General features: G+C 41.1%; 1 protein-coding gene across 1 annotated transcript; it reads left to right on the top strand.

Moving 5' to 3' along the window:
* The first annotated feature begins 4,209 nt into the window (after positions 1 to 4,209).
* On the top strand, positions 4,210 to 16,634 carry LOC146374053 (transmembrane protein 255B). Its single transcript, XM_084951439.1, has 9 exons — positions 4,210 to 4,686; positions 5,516 to 5,655; positions 5,952 to 6,014; positions 7,879 to 7,968; positions 8,511 to 8,591; positions 8,737 to 8,822; positions 9,517 to 9,676; positions 13,274 to 13,384; positions 16,210 to 16,634. The coding sequence occupies exons 1-9, from the start codon at positions 4,623 to 4,625 to the stop codon at positions 16,297 to 16,299; spliced, it is 885 nt and encodes a 294-aa protein (XP_084807565.1). The 5' UTR covers positions 4,210 to 4,622; the 3' UTR covers positions 16,300 to 16,634.
* Positions 16,635 to 18,872: the final 2,238 nt, after the last annotated feature.

Here is an 18,872-nt window from a genome sequence, read left to right as displayed (position 1 = left end):
CTAGCGCCAATGCTAGCAGGTTTAGCATGTGTCTTGTCTCCATAGAGACAGAAGAGGGCACTGTTTACCAGGAATTATCCACGTCCCAAAGGAACCGCACACCGACTAGTCTCTGCTTCAGTTTCTCATTTTGCAGGAAAAAGTTTAATCTTTGAAATACTGAATGTCCTCAATACTTTATGGTAACATAACATAATTAAATTTTAAGAAGTATATTTAAAATACTGTGTAAAAGTCTTGAGGCACTCCCATTTTTTTTATATTTCTCTAAGAAAATGCATTTGAAAACAGCATATAAGACAAAAACAGAATTAGTACAGTTCTAGCGAGTTTAAAAGTCAACCTTTATTTCTCAACACAGTCTGAACTCTCTCAGGGAAACTTTCTTTTAATTTCTTTAAGCAGTCTTCAGGAATAGTTCTGCAGGCTTCTTGAAGGACATTCAAATCTCTTCCTTGGATGTTGGCTGCCTTTGTGTAGTGTTCTCAGTTAAAATGATCCCACATTGCCTCAATAATGTTGAGGTTCGGGCTCTGGGGAGGCCCATCCATGACTGATGGTCTTACAATGAGTGAGTCCAATATGTTTTTTGTCAATTAGATGTTTTCCATATGGTACTGAATGGTGGATCAAAACATGATGGTACTTTTCTGAGTTCATAATTGAACTCAGATTAATTACCAACACTACTGGCTGAAATGCAACCCCAAACCATGACAGAGCCTCTTCAACAGTTGTAAACACTCACTGTTATACCTCTCTCCTGACCTCCCTGTTTCACTTCCTTAACAATGGCTTCCTGACAGCCACACTACCACTGAGACCATTCCTGATTAGGCTTCAGTGAACAGTAGGATCAGTTGAAGGGCCAGTTGTCAGGTCTTGGTTGAATTTCATTGTTTATACATTTAACTAAAGACATGTGTTTAAAAATGTTCAGGTACCAGGATTGGACTAAAAATAAATGAAAAAGCAGCCAGTGTCCCATGAAATGTTGACAGACCCACAGAAAGCCTGGAAAACTATTGCTCAAGACCATTTTGTAAAATATAAACAACCAAGAGTAAAGACTTTTGCACATCGCTGAACATAAATCATCTTGTTAGTAATATTTTACAAATGTATTGCCTTGACACTGTTTGGCAAATGTTTACTAAAAAACAGAAAATTGCTGAAATAAACTCTTAATGTACTCTTTCTCTCAAAAAATGTGTTTATATGTATTTGTTGGAGCTTACATAGATAGAGATTTAATAAATAATGGAGTCAAAGAGTTCTGCCAGCAATTCCAAAACACTGAATCATCCTGAGTTTCAGTCAACTCAGACTGGCATAAAAGGGAAAAGGGAAATAAGGGATAAGCAAAAAGCTGTTTGATATTTTTGCTAAACTGTGTTTGTGATTGTTTTTTTTTATAGATCTCTGCAATAACCAAGAAGAAACTATAAAAACCTGTAGCCTACATATTCAGGGAGCTTTGAACCTTCCATTTAGACCCATATACTGATCAGTAAAGTGTATACTTAGATCACAGAGCAACAATTTCAAGGATCATTTTGTGCAGCAAGGTGTGCAGAAACTGTCAGTTTTTCACCAAGAGATTAAATACACACCGATCAGGTCATTATGACCACTGTCATGAGTTACACTAATCATCTCTTCAACACGGCACCTGCCAGTGGTTGGCATAGATCAGTGAGTAAACACTTTGTCTTCAAAGTTGATGTGTTGGAAGAAGGAAAAATGGGCGAGTGTAAGGATTTGAGCGAGTTTGACAAGGGCCAAATTGTGGGAGCTAGACAACTACGTGAGAGCATCCCCAAAACTGCAGCTCTTGTGGGGTGTTCCCGGTCTGCAGTGCTAAGTATCCTTCAAAAGTGGTCCAAGGAAAGGACAGTGGTGAACCAGCGACAGGGTCGTCCGAACCAACAGATAACCTACTGCTAAACTGCTGAAAAAGTTAATGCTGGTTTTGATGGAACACAGTCAGAATACACATTTTGTTGTGTAGTGGGCTGTGTAGCTGCAGACCGGTCAGGATGCCCATACTGACTCCTTTCTACTGCCGAAAGCATGAACAATGAGCCTGTGAGAATCAGAACTGGACCAAGGAGGAGTGGAAGAAGGTGGTCTGGTCTGATGATTCACGTTTTCTTTGACTTTACGTGGATGGCTGGTGCGTGTGTTGCTCACCTGGAGATCACCTGGCACCAGGATGCGCTATGGGAAGAAAGCAAGAGCCAGTGTGATGCTTCAAGCACAGTTTTGCTAGGAAACCTCAGGACCTGCCATCCATGTGGATGATAACTTGACACATACCACCAACATTGTTGCAGACTGCGTACACTGATTCATGGAAACGGTACTCCCTGATAGCTGTGGCCTCTAGAAGCACAACAATGAGTTTGAGGTGTTGACTTGGCCTCCAAATTCCACAGTTCCTCAATCCAATCGAGGAACTGTGGGATGTGCTGGAAAAACAAGTCTGATCCATGGAGGCCCCACCTCATGACTTACAGAACTTAAAGGATCTGTTGTTAACATCTGGGTGCCAGATACCACAGCACACCTTCAGTGGAGTCCATGCCTCAATGGCTCAGTGCTGTTTTGGCAGCAAAATGGGGGCTGCCACAATATTAGGCAGGCGCTTATAATGCTATAAATGATTGGTGTATATAACTCTGTCAGAAAGATTTTTCTGTGTTCTGAATGCATGTTTTACAGCTGCAAACACCTTTCACAAGCCTCCAACAACTAAACGCAGATAACGTTTACCAAACAAAGATGGACTATGTTTAACATATGACTATACAACCTCTAATACACCAGTGCAAACACGCAAATGAAGAGAAGCAGTGAAATCATATAGTTCCTTTCCCATCCTCTTCTCAACTCAAAATTTAAAAGCAAGCAGACAAATGCTCCTGAATGATTAAATGTTTAAAGAATTTGAGGGGAAGCTGGAGCTTTGTCTGATGTCAACACTAGAAGGTCTTTAAATTACTTAAGATACTGCTTTTACCTCCTTATGTCACCTCATGTGACATCTCCATAAAATACGTTTGTTTCCTATATCCAGCAAACTGCTGGGATTTGTTTAACAACTGCTAATCAAACTCAGGTCGGTGGGGGACTGGAGCCTATCCAGGCGTTACTAGGTGAGAGGCGGGGTACATTCTGGACAACTCAGCAGTCTATTATGAGCTAACAAGGAGAGGCAATCAGTCATGCTCACACTTACAAGTATGACCAACTTATAATCAGCAATTAACCTAATATGCATGTCTTTAGACTGTGGCAGGAAGTCGGGGTACTCGGGGAGAACCTGTGCAGACACAGAGGGAAGTATGCAAACTCCACACAGAAGTATCTGAACTGAAGACATCATAATGAGGTCAAGGGAGAGTGTGATATCTGTGAGGTTCAATAGGACCCCAAGTATGAGTGAGTAAAAACTCTGCAATCACAATTAGTGCATATACATACAGAGATTCCTTGATTTGTCAGTCAGATGTCACCTTGTTTGTGATCAATTTTTTTGAAAGTTAGTTTAGGATTATGAACCTGAAAGGACCACATCAGCAGACAGGTCAGGCTCTTTATTGCTGCTGGCTCAGCAGCAAATCTACTGTCCTGTCTTGAAGAGGAGTCCCCAGTTAAAATCTAGTATTAAAAGCTTATTGGCCTAATTAAAAGACAAACTGTTGTTCATTGAAGTAATCTTTCCTCCATTAAATGGGCTTAAGGCTATGACTCAAAACGGGTAACTTCTGATTTTAAGTAGAACTTTTTTTATATATATATTTTAAGATACAGAGATCAATACATTTAGAAATACGAATTAATTACCTTGTATTTAAACCATGAATTTTAAACACTGATTCCACACTCTGTGGTTGTATTTAAATGGCTGTATGATTGATATGATTAAAAAAGACCATAAGTCCCCCACATCTTTTAAAAGACCCGCAGTCTTTCTGTGCAAGATTTTCCAACAGGTACCCTGCGCAATAGTGAGCACGCCACTGTAAACGTGAGAACAAAACTGAACCACATCGATATCAAACTCACTCTGAACTGCTCTTCATTTTAAATCCTGATGCATGCTCGATCATCCATTCAGCACCAAGCTAGCCAGCGCATGGCTTTAGCTTGCTATTTAAAAGCAGATGATCTAGATTTTAAAGGACTAATAATGTGCGACTTTTTAATACAACAACACATATAATTGCTCTGATCTATAAAAATGACAAAATACCTCCTCACCTCAAAGTTTTGTATGAGCGCAAAATGTACACATAGTTAATAAAACCACACCCACGCGTGCAAAGAAAATATGTGACATTAATACATTACACATGCACCAGCTCTCGGGCAGCCACGTGCTTTTATTTGATTTACAACTCGGGGTTGTAAAGGGTGCCAGTGTTATTACCTGATTTAACTGTCGAGTGATTTTCCAGCTGAAGTTCACGGTTCCGACCGTGCTTGAACGCACTCCTCTCTCGCTGAAGTTGAGCTGCTACATTCATGCAGCTGATGCCTGTGCAGCTCAAACGACTGTTCATGTTTGCATTCATCAGAAGCTGTCGGAGGGAAATCTGTGTTTCAAAGGAGGATTTATGGTCCGGATCCAGGGAACAGCACCGGGTCGGGACAAACGGAGCCCACAGAGCCGAGCAACAGGTAAGAGAGCGGTGGTGGCATCTCAGCTGGATGGGACAGGAGTATTAAACTTGACTGATCATAATAATTCAAATCCCTTTGGATCCAGTTTACTTTGTATTGTTGCTTTTAATCCAATCAAGTTTTTGATAAGGCAGGTGAAGTGTTATTTATTGCAGCACAGTTTGGGATTTTCACAGAAGCTCAGTGATAAAGGCTGTCAGTAAAACTGATGGTGGTGTTGGTGCTGTAATCATGTCCATAAAGTCTGAAGGTCACGGGAGGAGATGAATCTCACTGCTCCTGTGCTTTTAATGTCACATAAACAAGGAAAGAGACAGGAAGCTACATGAACCCTTTCTGCTGTGTTTGTGTGAGCTTTAACTTTTGTCAGTAAACTTCACTAAAGTTTATCTTTCCTGCTTCCTTATAAGAGCTAAAAGATGCTGAACTTTGCATTGTTACACGTTCTAATTTTGTGCTCCAGTGTAACCCTGATATTGTTCTCTAAATTGTGTTTTAAAGTGCACAGATGTTTCCTTGGTTGGCTGCCACTGATATTTTGTTTGTTTGCATAAAGCTTTCATGGTTTCTTCGTCCAGTGTTCAGAAACGATGGATTCAAGTCCATTTCCATGCTTCATTTTATTGAGCTGTAAATATTTCATGGCATGTGAACTAAACAAGATGGGTGCCTGTGGTTGGGTAATAGTTTTCACAATAAAAGTCAAATAAATGAAATCCAGATAAACAAAATAAACTAAGTTGGGCAGCTGTCGGGATTTGAACCGGCACTGTAACGTTTTAATATGACTGAAAATGTGTTTATTTCTTTGTTTGCTGGGTGACAGACATCATGGTGAAGGTCAGGCGAGCTCTGCGGCTGGTGCTGGGCATGCTCAGTCTGTCCCTGCTGCTCGTGGTGCTGGGGGTCTACACAACGACCCGAACAGAGAGCCTGAACGTGACTGGCTACGCATCTGGAGTTATTGTAAGCTGTTTTTAAAAAAAAATCATATTTGATTTCATTTAGTGAGACATCTGGTTGATACGACTAAAAAAATGTAAAAAGTTGTCAGGAGGAACAGGAAAGCATCTCAAGCTGCAGTAGCCAAAGATTTTGCCTCACTCGGTGCAGATTTGGTAACCTTCACCTGAGTGTGAAATTAATTATGGACGGCTGTATTGATTTATATATATTGATTGATCATTTTAAACTCTTAGCATCTGTTTGGTTTGTAACAAACCGTATGCTTTTAAATTTGGTCCTTTGGATGATTTCTTCAGCTCACCCTTGGATCCTTCCTGGGACTTCTGGGACTCTGGCTGGAAGAAAACCGCAGGCAGCTGGTACGTTCAGCCCTCCCTGCGTCTCTTTAATAGAAATAAATGCAACACGTACATTAAAACAAAGAGCTCTGAAGACGTCTCACTAGTGACAGCACATTATTTTACAGTAACAATGTAACCAATTATAAGACATTGTCATTGGGCTGTTTTCAGTAAGTAAAAAGAAAAAAAAGTATTTTTTTAGGAAAGCGGCACCGATCTGCCTTTATCCAATGGGTGTAGAGTGAGCTAATCCTGGTTTTGTCTGCAGTTAATTGAACTCGTGTGTGTTTCTCTGATAGAAATTCTAATATAAAAAATCCTAAACTGTGAAAAACACCATTAAAAAAACTGAGTGTAGCACAAAAGTTGGTTTAAAAAAAGGCAAAATAATGTGAATATCGTCACATGACCTAGACTTTACTAGTGAAATGAGGAGAAATAATGTGAAATAATGTGAAACAGACAATAGATGTTTTTCTGGATTCTTTCAGTTTAAGTATTCATCGCCCGCACTTTACGATATATCAAAGGAAGCTTTCAAAACACTTCTAGGTTATGTGAAAACCAGCAGCTTATCCTGTCAACAAAGAGAAAAAAGGCGTTGACGACTTTCACTCTGCTTGGATTTGGTCCAGTTTGGATTTTGATTATCATCTTAGCTGGTGAGATACGTTTACTGATGAGACCTTAACAGGTCAGATAGGACAGGAAACTCACTACACCAAATTTTTTCATGGTGTAGTGAGTTTAGAGTATGATGAATAGTTGGAATAAGGAGGGCTATACTGCAGAGTTACAGGCCCTGTTTGTTTTTCAGTATACTTGAAAGTGCTATATATTGTTAAATGTACAGTACCGTGCAGAAGTTTTGAGCCACCTCACATTTCTTTGTCGTGTTTTTTGTTATTACCAGCAGACCGCCACAGAAACAGAAACATCATTTGATCCTATTTTGAGTTGAATCGGTGAAAAATGCCAAAGATAAACACAGTTTGACAGGCATAAAATAGACAAGTGGAGGACAAAAGAAGAAGTGCCAGGTCTAAAAACAACTATTGACAGTATCTGAAAATCGTGTTTTTAAGAAATAGGGAAAAGAAAATCCAGCAAAGAGCTGACACGTGACCTGAGAGACCTTAAGCTGATCCGTCCACTGTTCACTGAAGCCTTGGCAGTAATGATCTCAGTGGAAGTTTGAAATTTCTGGTCCAAATCATCTTCAAGAAAAAGTCAGAAGAGGTACAAAAGTGAGTGTCTACAGCTATCTGTTAAACATGGCAGAGAAAATAGTAAAATCATACTTGGATAGAAAAAGCACACAGTGGAACACTATCAGTCATGGATTGGCCTCCACAGAACCCGCAGCTCAACATCATTGAAGCAGAGTGGGATCATCTTGACAGAGAACAGAACAAAAGGCTGCCAACATCCAAAGAAGAGCTTTGAATGTCCTTCAACAAGGTGGTCATACCAAAGACTGACTTCAAAAGCTCATTGGAATTATCCACATGTTGTTTTTGCCTCATATGCTGTATTTCCACATCTGTTTCCAAATGTTTCAGTAAATCGATGCACCTATTTCCCATTTTCCTGGCAAAATATAAAGAAATTAAGTTTGGCTCAAGACTTTTGCACAGTACTGTTTATATAATTAACAGGTTCCACCTTTAAAAAAATGTCTTTCATAATATTTTACGCCTCTCAAAGTTTGTTTTTTCAAATAGCTTCACACCTACGATACATGATCCACATGAAAAAACGCTTATGTGTTGGAGAGAAAGAAAAAACCTTTTCCTCAGCTTTTCTCTGCATTCCTGTCAGGCTTCCCAAGTCTTACATTAAAGCTCTCTCATTTGTGTTTTCACCTTTGCTTCTCCTCCAGCTGACCGCTGCCATCGTCTTTCTCAGTTTCGGGATCGTCGTCTCTTCTGTGTGCTTGGTGATCGACGGCGTCTGCATTGCCTTAAATATGGTGAGATACCTACACTTGCTTGTAACCTCAGCAGATGGCTGCACAGTTACCTGAAGACTGTGAAGCAATAATAAAGGACCATGCTGACCAGCCGTTTGGACTGCCGTGTTTGCCGGCATCATTCTGGTGACGGCACAGACAATTTTCACATTTTCGCATTCACGCGCTACTTTGCCCCCTTTTTGTAAATCTGGCCCATGAGGTGGATATTTCCACTCAGCATTGGTCCCAAAATTAATTTCACGCACTACACCAAAGTCAGTGCTGGGAATAAGTCTACAACTTTATTTTCCCTTCCTGACCATGTGATTTGTTCCTTTCCATAAAATATGTCAAACGTTTCACTAACCATAATGAACCGAATCCATCCACGATGACTCTGAACTGAACCTCGTGTTACAGTTTCAAATCGGACTGAGTGAATTTTGGAGAAGACCGTTTTATTCGACTTCAAACTTACCACTGTTTGCACCGAATAAAGATCGATTTGAATGGTTCTGGGTGAAATGTTGTGGATTGTTTCTCATGTTAACTTTTGCCAGGACATGCGGCCACTGAAAGCAGGGAGATGTCAGTATTACAGCAGTGGCAACTGCTACATCTATGAGAATTTCTACACTTCTGTGAGTAGAGACACGCTGAAGGAAAACATTATCCTGTGACTAATTCAGATACATAGTCACAACCAGTCCGGATAGATTCGAATGTGCAGGATAAACCTCCAGTTGTGTTGTCTGTATGTTTGTGAGCTTGTGGTTCGCTGCCCAGGTGTCGTGTTGGAGTCTAAAGGAGTCTTGTACCATGACGGTAAGAAGTGGAACCTGTTACTGCTGCGACCTGTATGACTGCGCCAAGTGAGACATTTAATCATTGTTGTGCCATATTAGTATACAGTAATTTATGTCATATGTGATCACAGATTAAACAAAATGATAGACACATTCATATACATCCATACGTTTTGGGGCAAAAATACCTTTTTTTTGCAGTTGCTCTGTTCACCATCACAGTGGACTTTAAATCAAGCTATTAAAGTGTAAATTTGCAGCTTTAATTGAAGGGGGTTTAACCAAAGTACTGCATTAACTCTTTATGCATTATAGTCGTTTTTGTACAGTCCCCATTGTGAAATGCACAAAAGTAATCACAAAGTTGTCTGACGAGCAGGTTTATGGTCAGGTGAAGCCTGTTTCCTTATTACTCCATGACAAAATCAGCAAACATCTGAAGTTGATTCAAATTCTTGAAATTGCATTTGGTTGCTGTTCAGTGGAGAGCTCGACATCCAATGAGTTGTCAGCAGAGATAAGTTAGGTCATCATTAAAAAACTAAATAAACCTACAAGACAGAGAGATGGGAGTGACCAAATCATTGTTGAAATGAATTAATGGATTGAGCAGCTCAGCGACACCATAAGGCTTTAACCCCTTCAGTTAAAGCTGAAAGTCTGAACTTCAGTCACAAATATCCTGATCATCCGTTTGACTTTTATGTGTTTTGTCTTACAAATGATTGGAACTAACCTGCTCTGTGGCTTTGTTATGCAGTGGAGGCTACCTCAGCAACTACTATGAATTTGTTGGAGTAGAAAGCTGTGAGGAAGTCTTTACAGTGTACGTTTTAATTTGGACCCTCTCCAGCCTCAACCTCGTGGCCTTCTTCACAGGAATACTCACCACAGCAGTGCTGGGCAGCATTAGAGAGTTGGTAAGACATTCACAGCAACCTGTGTGTCATCTACATAGCAGTGAACCTAAATGTTATATTTCCTGAAAATACTGCAGAGAGGAAGGAGAAAAAAAATAAAGAGCAGAGGTCCCGGGACTGAACCCTGTGGCACACCACAATTAATTGTAGTAGATTGTGATCCGTGTGCATGTATTTACACAAACTACCTTGAACAAAAAAGTGCAACAACACAAAATGTGGTGGATTTTAAAGCTGCACTAGTTGATTTTTGACCTGTAGAGCAGGTAGCAAACTGACATCAGACATCAAACTCACCTTTTTTGCACCACGGACCGGTTTATGTCCGACATGACCGGCCTTTAAGGTGTCACGGATAAATACAACAAAATAAAGCCAGTACCGGTACCCAAAACATTAAGAATTATTCATCACACACGGGAAAAGACCCAGGGAAACCAAGTTAATGATAAAAACGATAAAAAAAAAAAAAAAAGCCGTGAAAATTTCACACCCGAGCCTCAGCTCTCGTGGCCCGGTACCAAACAACTCACGGACCGGTCCGTGGCCTGGGGGTCGGGGGCCACTGCTGTAGAAAACAGAGGAGCTACAGCAGAAGAGATGATGACAAAATGTATGCCATCTAACCTGAACCTGTTGTTATACACTGATGACTTCCTGCTTCGACTATTTATTTTATGCAGTCTTTTATTTTAGTTTTAATGCAAGTTTAAGCTGTCGTTTCATCAGAATTGGCAGCGATTTTCTCACAGATTGTTATTTCAACTACAGGTGGACACATAATGACACCTACATTCATTGAGGAGACCTTGATTCAAATAAAACGTCTAAAAAAAGTGTTGCCTGCAAGGTGTGGGGAGGGGTGTCTAAATAAAGTTAAGCTGTGTCCACACAGGGAGAAATTTACCCATTATGTCCTCCTTTGAAGATGGCGGTTGATTGCTAGCAGATATTTCAGGCTAAGGTAACCCTCTAATGTGTTTATTACTCTGTCATATCTCAGCCAATGTTGTCCTGTCGCTTCAGTTGCTCTGCTCAAATTTTTAAAAATGTTTAATTTTTAAATTTTCCATGTGGAAACATAAAACAGCCAGCAACAGTTGCAAGACTTTAGCGTAAATAGCACGATAGCAGGCAGTGGATTTAGAATGACTGCGGAGCCGGGGCGTGTATACTGTAGGGGAGAGATTAATGTTTCGTCTTTACCCCTCACCAGTGCAGAGAGAGCAAAACAGAAAGGAAAAAGGATAGCAGGAGAAGGAAAACACTGGAAAGCGATAGTGGATCATGGCACCATCTGCTCTCACGTTCCTGCTGCACAGTATGCAGTAGCCTAGTGCAGTTGTTCAAAAGGCCAAAAATGATTCCTTCCCAAATATAAAATAAGATCGTCTCACTTTTACAAATTCCCTAGATACTGGTCATTCTACACTGAGTCAGATTAAACTCAACACTGTGAAAATGGAAAAATAATTTTGACTGCATGAAGTGCAGCATCTTAAAGCCAAGCCAAACAGCCATAAAGTCTGTCTCTTATCTCTTTGTGTGCCTTGACTGTAAGAAGTGATTACATCCAACCACAGAATACAGCCTTCCCACTCCTGACCTCCCTACCTCACTTTCTGTACACGGATAAAAAGATCCCAATAAAATAAATAAGTGTCAAAAAGTATGTTACTTATGATGAAAGGTGGTTTGATATTATGGTATTTCTAATATTAAAAAAAGAAAATCACACAAATCATGCAGACACATTGTAATACTCACATGTGCTCCTCGCTTCAAGATCATTCTCTCCTGTTTAAAAGACAAAAACTCTCGCACTGGCTTTACTCATTCATAAGTAGTTTCCTAATCTTATTGTAGCTGCATTTCTTTTTCTTTGTTGAAGTTTCCACTGGAGCGTGCCAGCTTTGTGGTGACTCATGCTCTTCCCTGTTGTGTGGGCAGTGAGATCAGGCTGACCCCAGATGACAGCCTTATTTATTGTTGTAACAACCTCTGCATTAAAGCAAAACTTTAGGAAATGTGTCTGAATTGCAGCACTAACTGTTGAAAACTAGAACCAATCAAAATTTGGGACGTGCGGGATGAGAGGCAAGAAATAAAAGTGCTGAGTCCCGCATGAAGCGGACACCTGATTACTGTGCAGCCAGAAAATCGTAGTCAGACCACGTGTTGCATTGACACTGTGGTGTACAAGAGCACTGATTTGTCTGCATAATAAACTCTCCCTTACCTCTCATGCATGTCTTGAATGGTCTCTCATAAAAGTTAAATACAAGGAGAGTGATGCAATAACAATGTTCCTAAGACTGCTTGGCAGGCGGTTCTATCAGCAGAGGCTAACAGAGCTGTCTCTGATCCGCTAAACCTCAGTCCATCGGTAACGTTTATCAGAAACATACCTTCACTTTTGCTCCTGCTGCTTCCACTCAAACTGTCACAGACGCCGAGTTCAAAAGACTTTTCCCACCATACTAAAATCAAAGCTTAGAAAAAAACAATTTTCAGAAGCGTTATGTTGCAGCTTCATCACATCGGTGTTGTTTTCACTTTGAGAGATAAGAACAAGAACAAATCAAAGACAAATGTTTTTCACTTCCTTTAATATATCATGTTCAGTGACAGTTTCCACAGAAGACATTGTTGATGCATAAGATAAGATGCAGTCAGTCTGATGTCAGTTTGCTAATGAATGGGGTCAAGTTGGCAATTATATGCAATCTGTTTCCAATAATAGAACAGTTCCCTGAGATAAATCATCAAAAATCACATATCCGCTGCTGTCCTGCTTCCCTGAAACCAGAATACGGCCGCTGAGTCAAGCAACCTTGAGTTGCACTCACTGATAAAGACTCATTTACACTGTTAAGAAGAGACTGATGCAATCTGTCTGCATTTATAAATTACACAGCAGTTATTTGCAAACCTTTAGCAATCTGAGGTTGATTGTAGTCGGTGCAAGTCAGACTGCAACTGTCTGGAGAAACGTTGCCTCCCACCAGGCGACCGGTGCAATCACCTTCCAGTCAAAAGTTGCAATCAGACACAGAATGTGAAAAAAATTCAATAGAGTCACCAGACAGCCAGAGATAGAGATTTTGTAGAGACCCGACACACTGTTCCCGTGTTGCTTAATGGTTTTTATTGATTTTGCACACAAACACTGTTTCCCTGGTTCGGCACAAGCGTCCGCTAGCGTTCCAGCTGTCTCGCGCTATCCCGTCTCTGATCTCCAACCTCACTATAAAAAGGGAGAAACCTGATTAGCTAGATCATGTCCACCTGTCGCTCCAGCCTCCCTGGCACTGCTCCTTGAGCTCACTGTACCACCCCTCCCCTGCAGCTGACCCAGGGACCACACCTCCGCCACAGTCAAGATAAGTGTGCCCAGTGTTGGATGGTTTATCAGTTTAGTGGATTTACTGTAAGTTATCTCAGGATGGTGTACGTGTTCGTACTATTCCCAGTATATTTTAATTTATTTAATAAAATATCAATATTTGGTGTCCCAATATCAACTGATTTTTTCCCCTTCTTTGCACTTACATAATATCATGTGTGTGTGTGTGTGTTTCCCTTTCTTTGCCTCAGTGGAGCAGCAGCCCTGTGGCTGATCCCTCTGAGAAAACAGCATCTTTCCCAACAGCTCCTCTGCTGATGGACGCCAATATACACACAGCACACCAGCTCCACCCAGTCAATGTGAGGTCAACACCGTCTCTCTCACACACACACACACACACGCCAACACACACAGATACAATTACAAATATATAGTGGCTGTGTGAAGTCTAAACTGTTTCTCGTGTAAACTTCTCGACTGGCCAGCAAACCTCTCTGTTTCCTCCCTATATTAAAAATTCCTTTAAAGCTAATTGTGGTTTCAAAGTGTCAGACAAAATGATTTCATGCAGAATTTTTCAGTGTTTCTTTATGATGGACTTCAGAGACCATGATGTAACTTATCAGCCACAATACTAAAACACTCATAGGTGAAGTGATTTTCTTGTCATGATAGTACCTGTTAGGGGGTGAGATATACATCAGTCAGCAAAGGAAGAAATTTAGAAGGTGAGGTGATAGAAGCTGGAAAATTGGGAAAATGTAAGGATCTAAGAGACTTTTCCAGGGGGAGTCAGAGGACGTCAAAAATGGCAGGCCTTGTGGAGTATTGTGGATATGATGAGCAAAAGTGGATCCAGAAGGACAGCCGGTGAACCAGCAAGGGCATCAGAGGAAGTGTGATGATCTGGGCAAACAGATTCTGCCGGGAAACCATGCTTGTCCTGGCCTTCATGTGGATGTTACACTATATTTCCAAAAGTATTTGCTTATCTGCCTTCAAACGCATATGAACTCGAGTGACGTCTATAACAGCTTCAACTCTGGGAAGACTTTCCACAAGGTTTCAGAGTGTGTTTGTGGGAGTTTTTGACCATTTAAGGTCAGACACTGATGTTGGAGGCCTGGATCACAGTCTAAGCTCTAATTCATCCCGAAGGTGCTCTACTGGGTTGAGGTCAGGACTCACCAAACTCGCTCATCCACGTCTTTATGGACCTTGCTTTGCGCACTGGTGTGCAGTCATATTGGAACAGGAAGGGACCATCCCCAAACTTTTCTCACAAACTTGGGAAAATGAAATTCTCCAAAATGTCTTGGACCATTCTCATGGCAACTGCCAAAGCCAGGCTCATCCATCAGATTGCCAGGCAGAGAAGCACGAATCGTCACTCCAGAGAACACATCTCCACTGCTCTAGAGTCCAGTGGTAGCGTTCTTTACACTTCTGCATCTTTGGCTTTGTATTGTGATTGGCGATGTGAGGCTTGGATGCGGCTGCTCAGCCATGGAAACCCATTCCGTGAAGCTCTCTACACACTGTTCCTGTGCTAATCTGAACACACGTGAAGTTTGGAGGTTTGCAGAAAGGTGTCAAGCTCTGTGTACTCGGCATCTGCTTGACCACGCTCTTTGATTTTACATGGTCTAACACTTCATAGCTGAGTTGCTGTCATTCCCAGTCACTTCCACTTTGTTATAATACCACTGAGGAAATACCAAGACTGGACTTGTTGCACAGGTGGGATGATGTCATGGTACCTTGTTGGAATTCACTAAGCTCCTGAGAGCGATGCATCCTTTCACAAATGCCTTGGTGCTGACCACTCACCTAAACACTTCTGCAGACCGTACCTATCATAGCAATGGTGTTGCTTGCTTTGAGGAAAAAAGGAAAATTCTTTACATCTCAATCCAACCAAACATCTGACAGATGTGTCACAAAAACAAGTTGAAGACTTTAAGGATCGGCTGCTGAGATATCAAAGACCGCTTTTAAACTTTTACCTGAAAAACTATTCTTACAGTCATTCACAGATCTGCATCCTTCACTGAGGCCCAGTGCAGGCAGTAGTGTTTCTTGGACTTACTTACATTTTTTTTTCTTTGCATGTTGGCATTCGTTCATTGTGGATACAGCAATAAATTCCTGTTCAGTATGAATGTTTTTTAAAGGTCATGCTGTGATTTTCACTACAGATACAAGTTTGTTTTGAATGTAGTGTACCCCGAAAGAGCTCAAAGATCATGGCTAAGATGATGTAATAATAGCATCTAGTAACGATTTGATTTTAGCCATAATAATGACGTCACACAGACAACAAGGTTTTAGAGATTTTAAATTTGGAATAAGAGGCAGGCGCAGAAAAGACACGAGGGCAGCTGGTTCTGATAGGAACACACTCAGAGGTGAACCTGCAAGCGTTTAGTGACAACCACAGTAATGTCACATCGTTTCCAGCAGCACATTTCAAAAAGAAGTGTGCTTTGATTTGCATGATTTGTGGTTCTGATCGATCCAAATCCAGATGCAAATCTTGTTTGTTCACATTTAAAACACAGCACTGCGTTCAGTTTTTTTAGTACCCCGTGGAGTTTCGGTCTGTTAATTGTGCTCGGAGAAGTGTTAGTTAGCTAGTATGAAGGAGATTATAAGTTTAAAATAAATGAGGAAATTCATTATTTTTCTTTTTTTGAGAAGGCCACACACAAGTGTTTAAGTGGAAAACAATCAGGGGAAGCCAAAGCTCTGTTTTAAATCTTCACAGGCCCTTTCTAATCCAGAAACCTAGTGTTTTCCACGAACCGCAGCTCTGTTGACCACCCACATCGGAGCAATTTATTGGCTGCATCTTAATAAAATAAACCCACGTGTTTACAACCAATAATGCTGAATGTTCCATCAGAACAATTAACAAGGCGTCTGCAGGTTTGATCTTAAACAACAGTTCGACTGAAACAGCGAACTGTCTGTGAAAGCCCGTGAAAAAGGGGGCCTCGAATCGGGGTTTTTAAACTCAAATGCATCAAAAGGGACCGGGTAGGCTCTACAATGCTTCAGCTGTTTTCTTTTTTATAACATAACGGGTTATAAAACTAATAATTTATTTGAAAAGTGTGAGTTTTCACTCAGAAGCTGTGAAGTCTGTGGTTAATGTCTCTTTTCCCTTGTCCTGCTCTCCCAGGGAGGATCGTCGTTTTGCTCTTCAGCAGAGAAGGCCAACCCGCCTCCCTTCGCCCCACCGCCTTGCAGAGCCCACGGCATGTCTGTGTGAGCAGCAGATTCACGGGACGATGCCTCGTTATTGTTGGGTGCATTTTAAACAGCAGATGCAGCTTAAAGCGGACATGCAGAAGTTTAATGGAAAGCGTCTGCAGCTACTTTACATTATATGCAAAGAAGAAAACAGCTTACCTAAAGCCTTTGAGTGTAAAATGTTTGCAAATGCAGTGCTTTGTCCTATAAATCTTTTCATTGTGGACTTTGTGCGTAAAAGGCTTCTTTTTTTCCCCTGACACCAGGCAGAGTTAAAACTTTGCGTGACCTAAATGTCTCATAGAAGATATATCGCTGATATTACTCGATGATGAATAAACAGATTGAAACAGATCAGTGTGGTTTATTTAAATTACAACAGACAGTTTTACTCACCGCAGCTCGGTTTTCAGGAGGACAAAGTGAGAGGGTGGAGTGTTTGTGACAGATAGTTAAATAGAATATATGATTATTACAATCTGTGAGGTTTTTATAGCCAATAGCAGCTTCACTATTACACTCAGTGGTCTGATATTTGTGTTAACTGCCTTTTATAACACTGTTCAAATCTCTGAGGAATGTTTCCAGCAGTTGAGTCTGTGCCATGAAGAATTACAGCAGCTCTGAAGTAAAAAAGGGGGATCCGAGAGTTAGGGAGACGTTATTTGGGTGTTTTCACCCTCTCTGTGGTGTAGCTGGAGCAGGAGATGCACACGTAAGAAGCGCAACACATAGAAAGACTGCACACGCACTTCAGGGACCACAAAGCAGCATCCTGTATGATCTGTGTATTTAACCTTAAACTCCTGTCTGAGTGTGTGTCTACCTTCCCAGATGGAGCTCTTTGTAAGGTGAGGACGTCTCACGCTGTGGTATAAATTCAATCCTCTAAACCCAAATATTTTTCCACCCAGAGACATTCAAAACTTGCCCCCTCCCCACCAGAGGAGCGAAAACATGTCTTTCATGTTTGATGTTTATTATCTTTTACTGGTTATTAGCGCTTACCCTTAGCGACCTTGGCAAAATCACACCAGCTTATCAGGATCTCGCAGATGTGCGCTGAGCACAGGCAGTTAAAGCGTGCCTTACTTGGATGGTAAACAGGTTAAACTGATATCTGGACTCAGACCAAAGTAATAAAAGTCCTGCTACCAACACTTTTAAAGTGTTTCTAGGCAGCCAAGCTAGTTTCCATCTTTTATGCTAAGCTAAGATCTAAATTTCCAACTGTACAAACGTCAAGCTCACTCATCACAGTTTGCCACAAAGCCAGCTTAGCCTCGCTCTAAAAACGAATTTTCTACAGTTAGAGGGCATGAGATGATACCTGCAGCCTATTCAGGTTGCACAGGTAGTCCAAGAAGAAGGTTTTTGCTGCATCTTCCTCAAAGTCTCAAGAGTGTGGAGGAGATACCAGGGCGCAAGCTGTGGCATAGGGCTTTAGACGGGTATCAACCCAGCAGCAGGACAGGTAAACGCTCCTTTGTGCGAGGAAAAACAGCAGAAGCACGCTGTTAGACACAGGGTGGCGAGAGGGTCCAACATATTTTAGAGTCGGGATGAGAAATTAATTCAGCAGAATCTAGTTTGTCTTATTGGTGCAGCCCATCTATACAATCCCTCCTTGCTAACCAACAGTATCCTGACTGCTGTTATTAAGGAGATAATAATCTTGACTGTCAGACTTTAAGTTGGCACAGTGAGCCCTGGGTCGCTCCTGGTGCCCGACAATGCCCGGCCTAACGAGCCCATAGTCCGTTGGTGGTTCCTTCACGTTGAAAACATTGGTGCCATTGGCTGGCCCTCAATTTGTTATAGACCTGAATCCAATTGCAAACCTTTAGCAAGTTATACGCAAAATTACACAACTTGTTTCTTTGTCTGAATCGTGGAGGACACTGTACGCAGGTCACATCAGCGCAGTAGGAAAACAGACACCTAACAAACAGAAGAGGCACTGGCAAAGTGTTTTTATTATGAAGAGACACAGAATAGACCATTTATGGAAAAATAAAATGTTTAATGTGTATAAAAATAACAGACATTCAGAAGAAACGAGCTGGAGATGTGACGATAACATCGAACCGCTCACCGTTTACTGGACAAGAAGAGGCAAGAAGAGACTTTAACTTAAAAAAAAAAAAAAAAAAAAGAAAGAAAGAAAAAAAAATTCTACAAAGCCTTCAGACAGTCATCTGCACTCACACTCTGCTTTGACACAGAACAATCTGATTGGCAGGAGAAAAAAAAAAAAAGATTGTTTCAGATACACCTGCAAAAACAAACTGCAGTGATATCAGATTTTGGTCCTTCTTAAGAGCCATATCAGATCTGCATGTTGGCTAATACCTTAATGTCCCCTGTGTTCACCTGATAGATCAAAGCACATATGGACATTTCCCTTCCTGTTTGGTAATCTTATGAAATGAAGCTGGCTGTAGTCCAACAGGAAAGTCACATGTTTCCACATAGAGACCGTTTATAACAACAAACAAATGAAGAAACTTCCCTTATTAAAATCAGACAGATTAAAACAACCCCTCCCCATTCACGTTTTATGAAAAGAAGCACACATACACCACCCTCTAG

This window comes from Perissodus microlepis, chromosome 14, assembly GCF_051167445.1.
Source record: "Perissodus microlepis isolate ML-2025 ecotype Zambia chromosome 14, ASM5116744v1, whole genome shotgun sequence".
Taxonomy (NCBI): Eukaryota; Metazoa; Chordata; class Actinopteri; order Cichliformes; family Cichlidae; genus Perissodus; species Perissodus microlepis.
The sequence above is the reverse complement of the archived record's forward strand: the minus strand, read 5'-3'. Positions and strand labels throughout refer to the sequence as shown.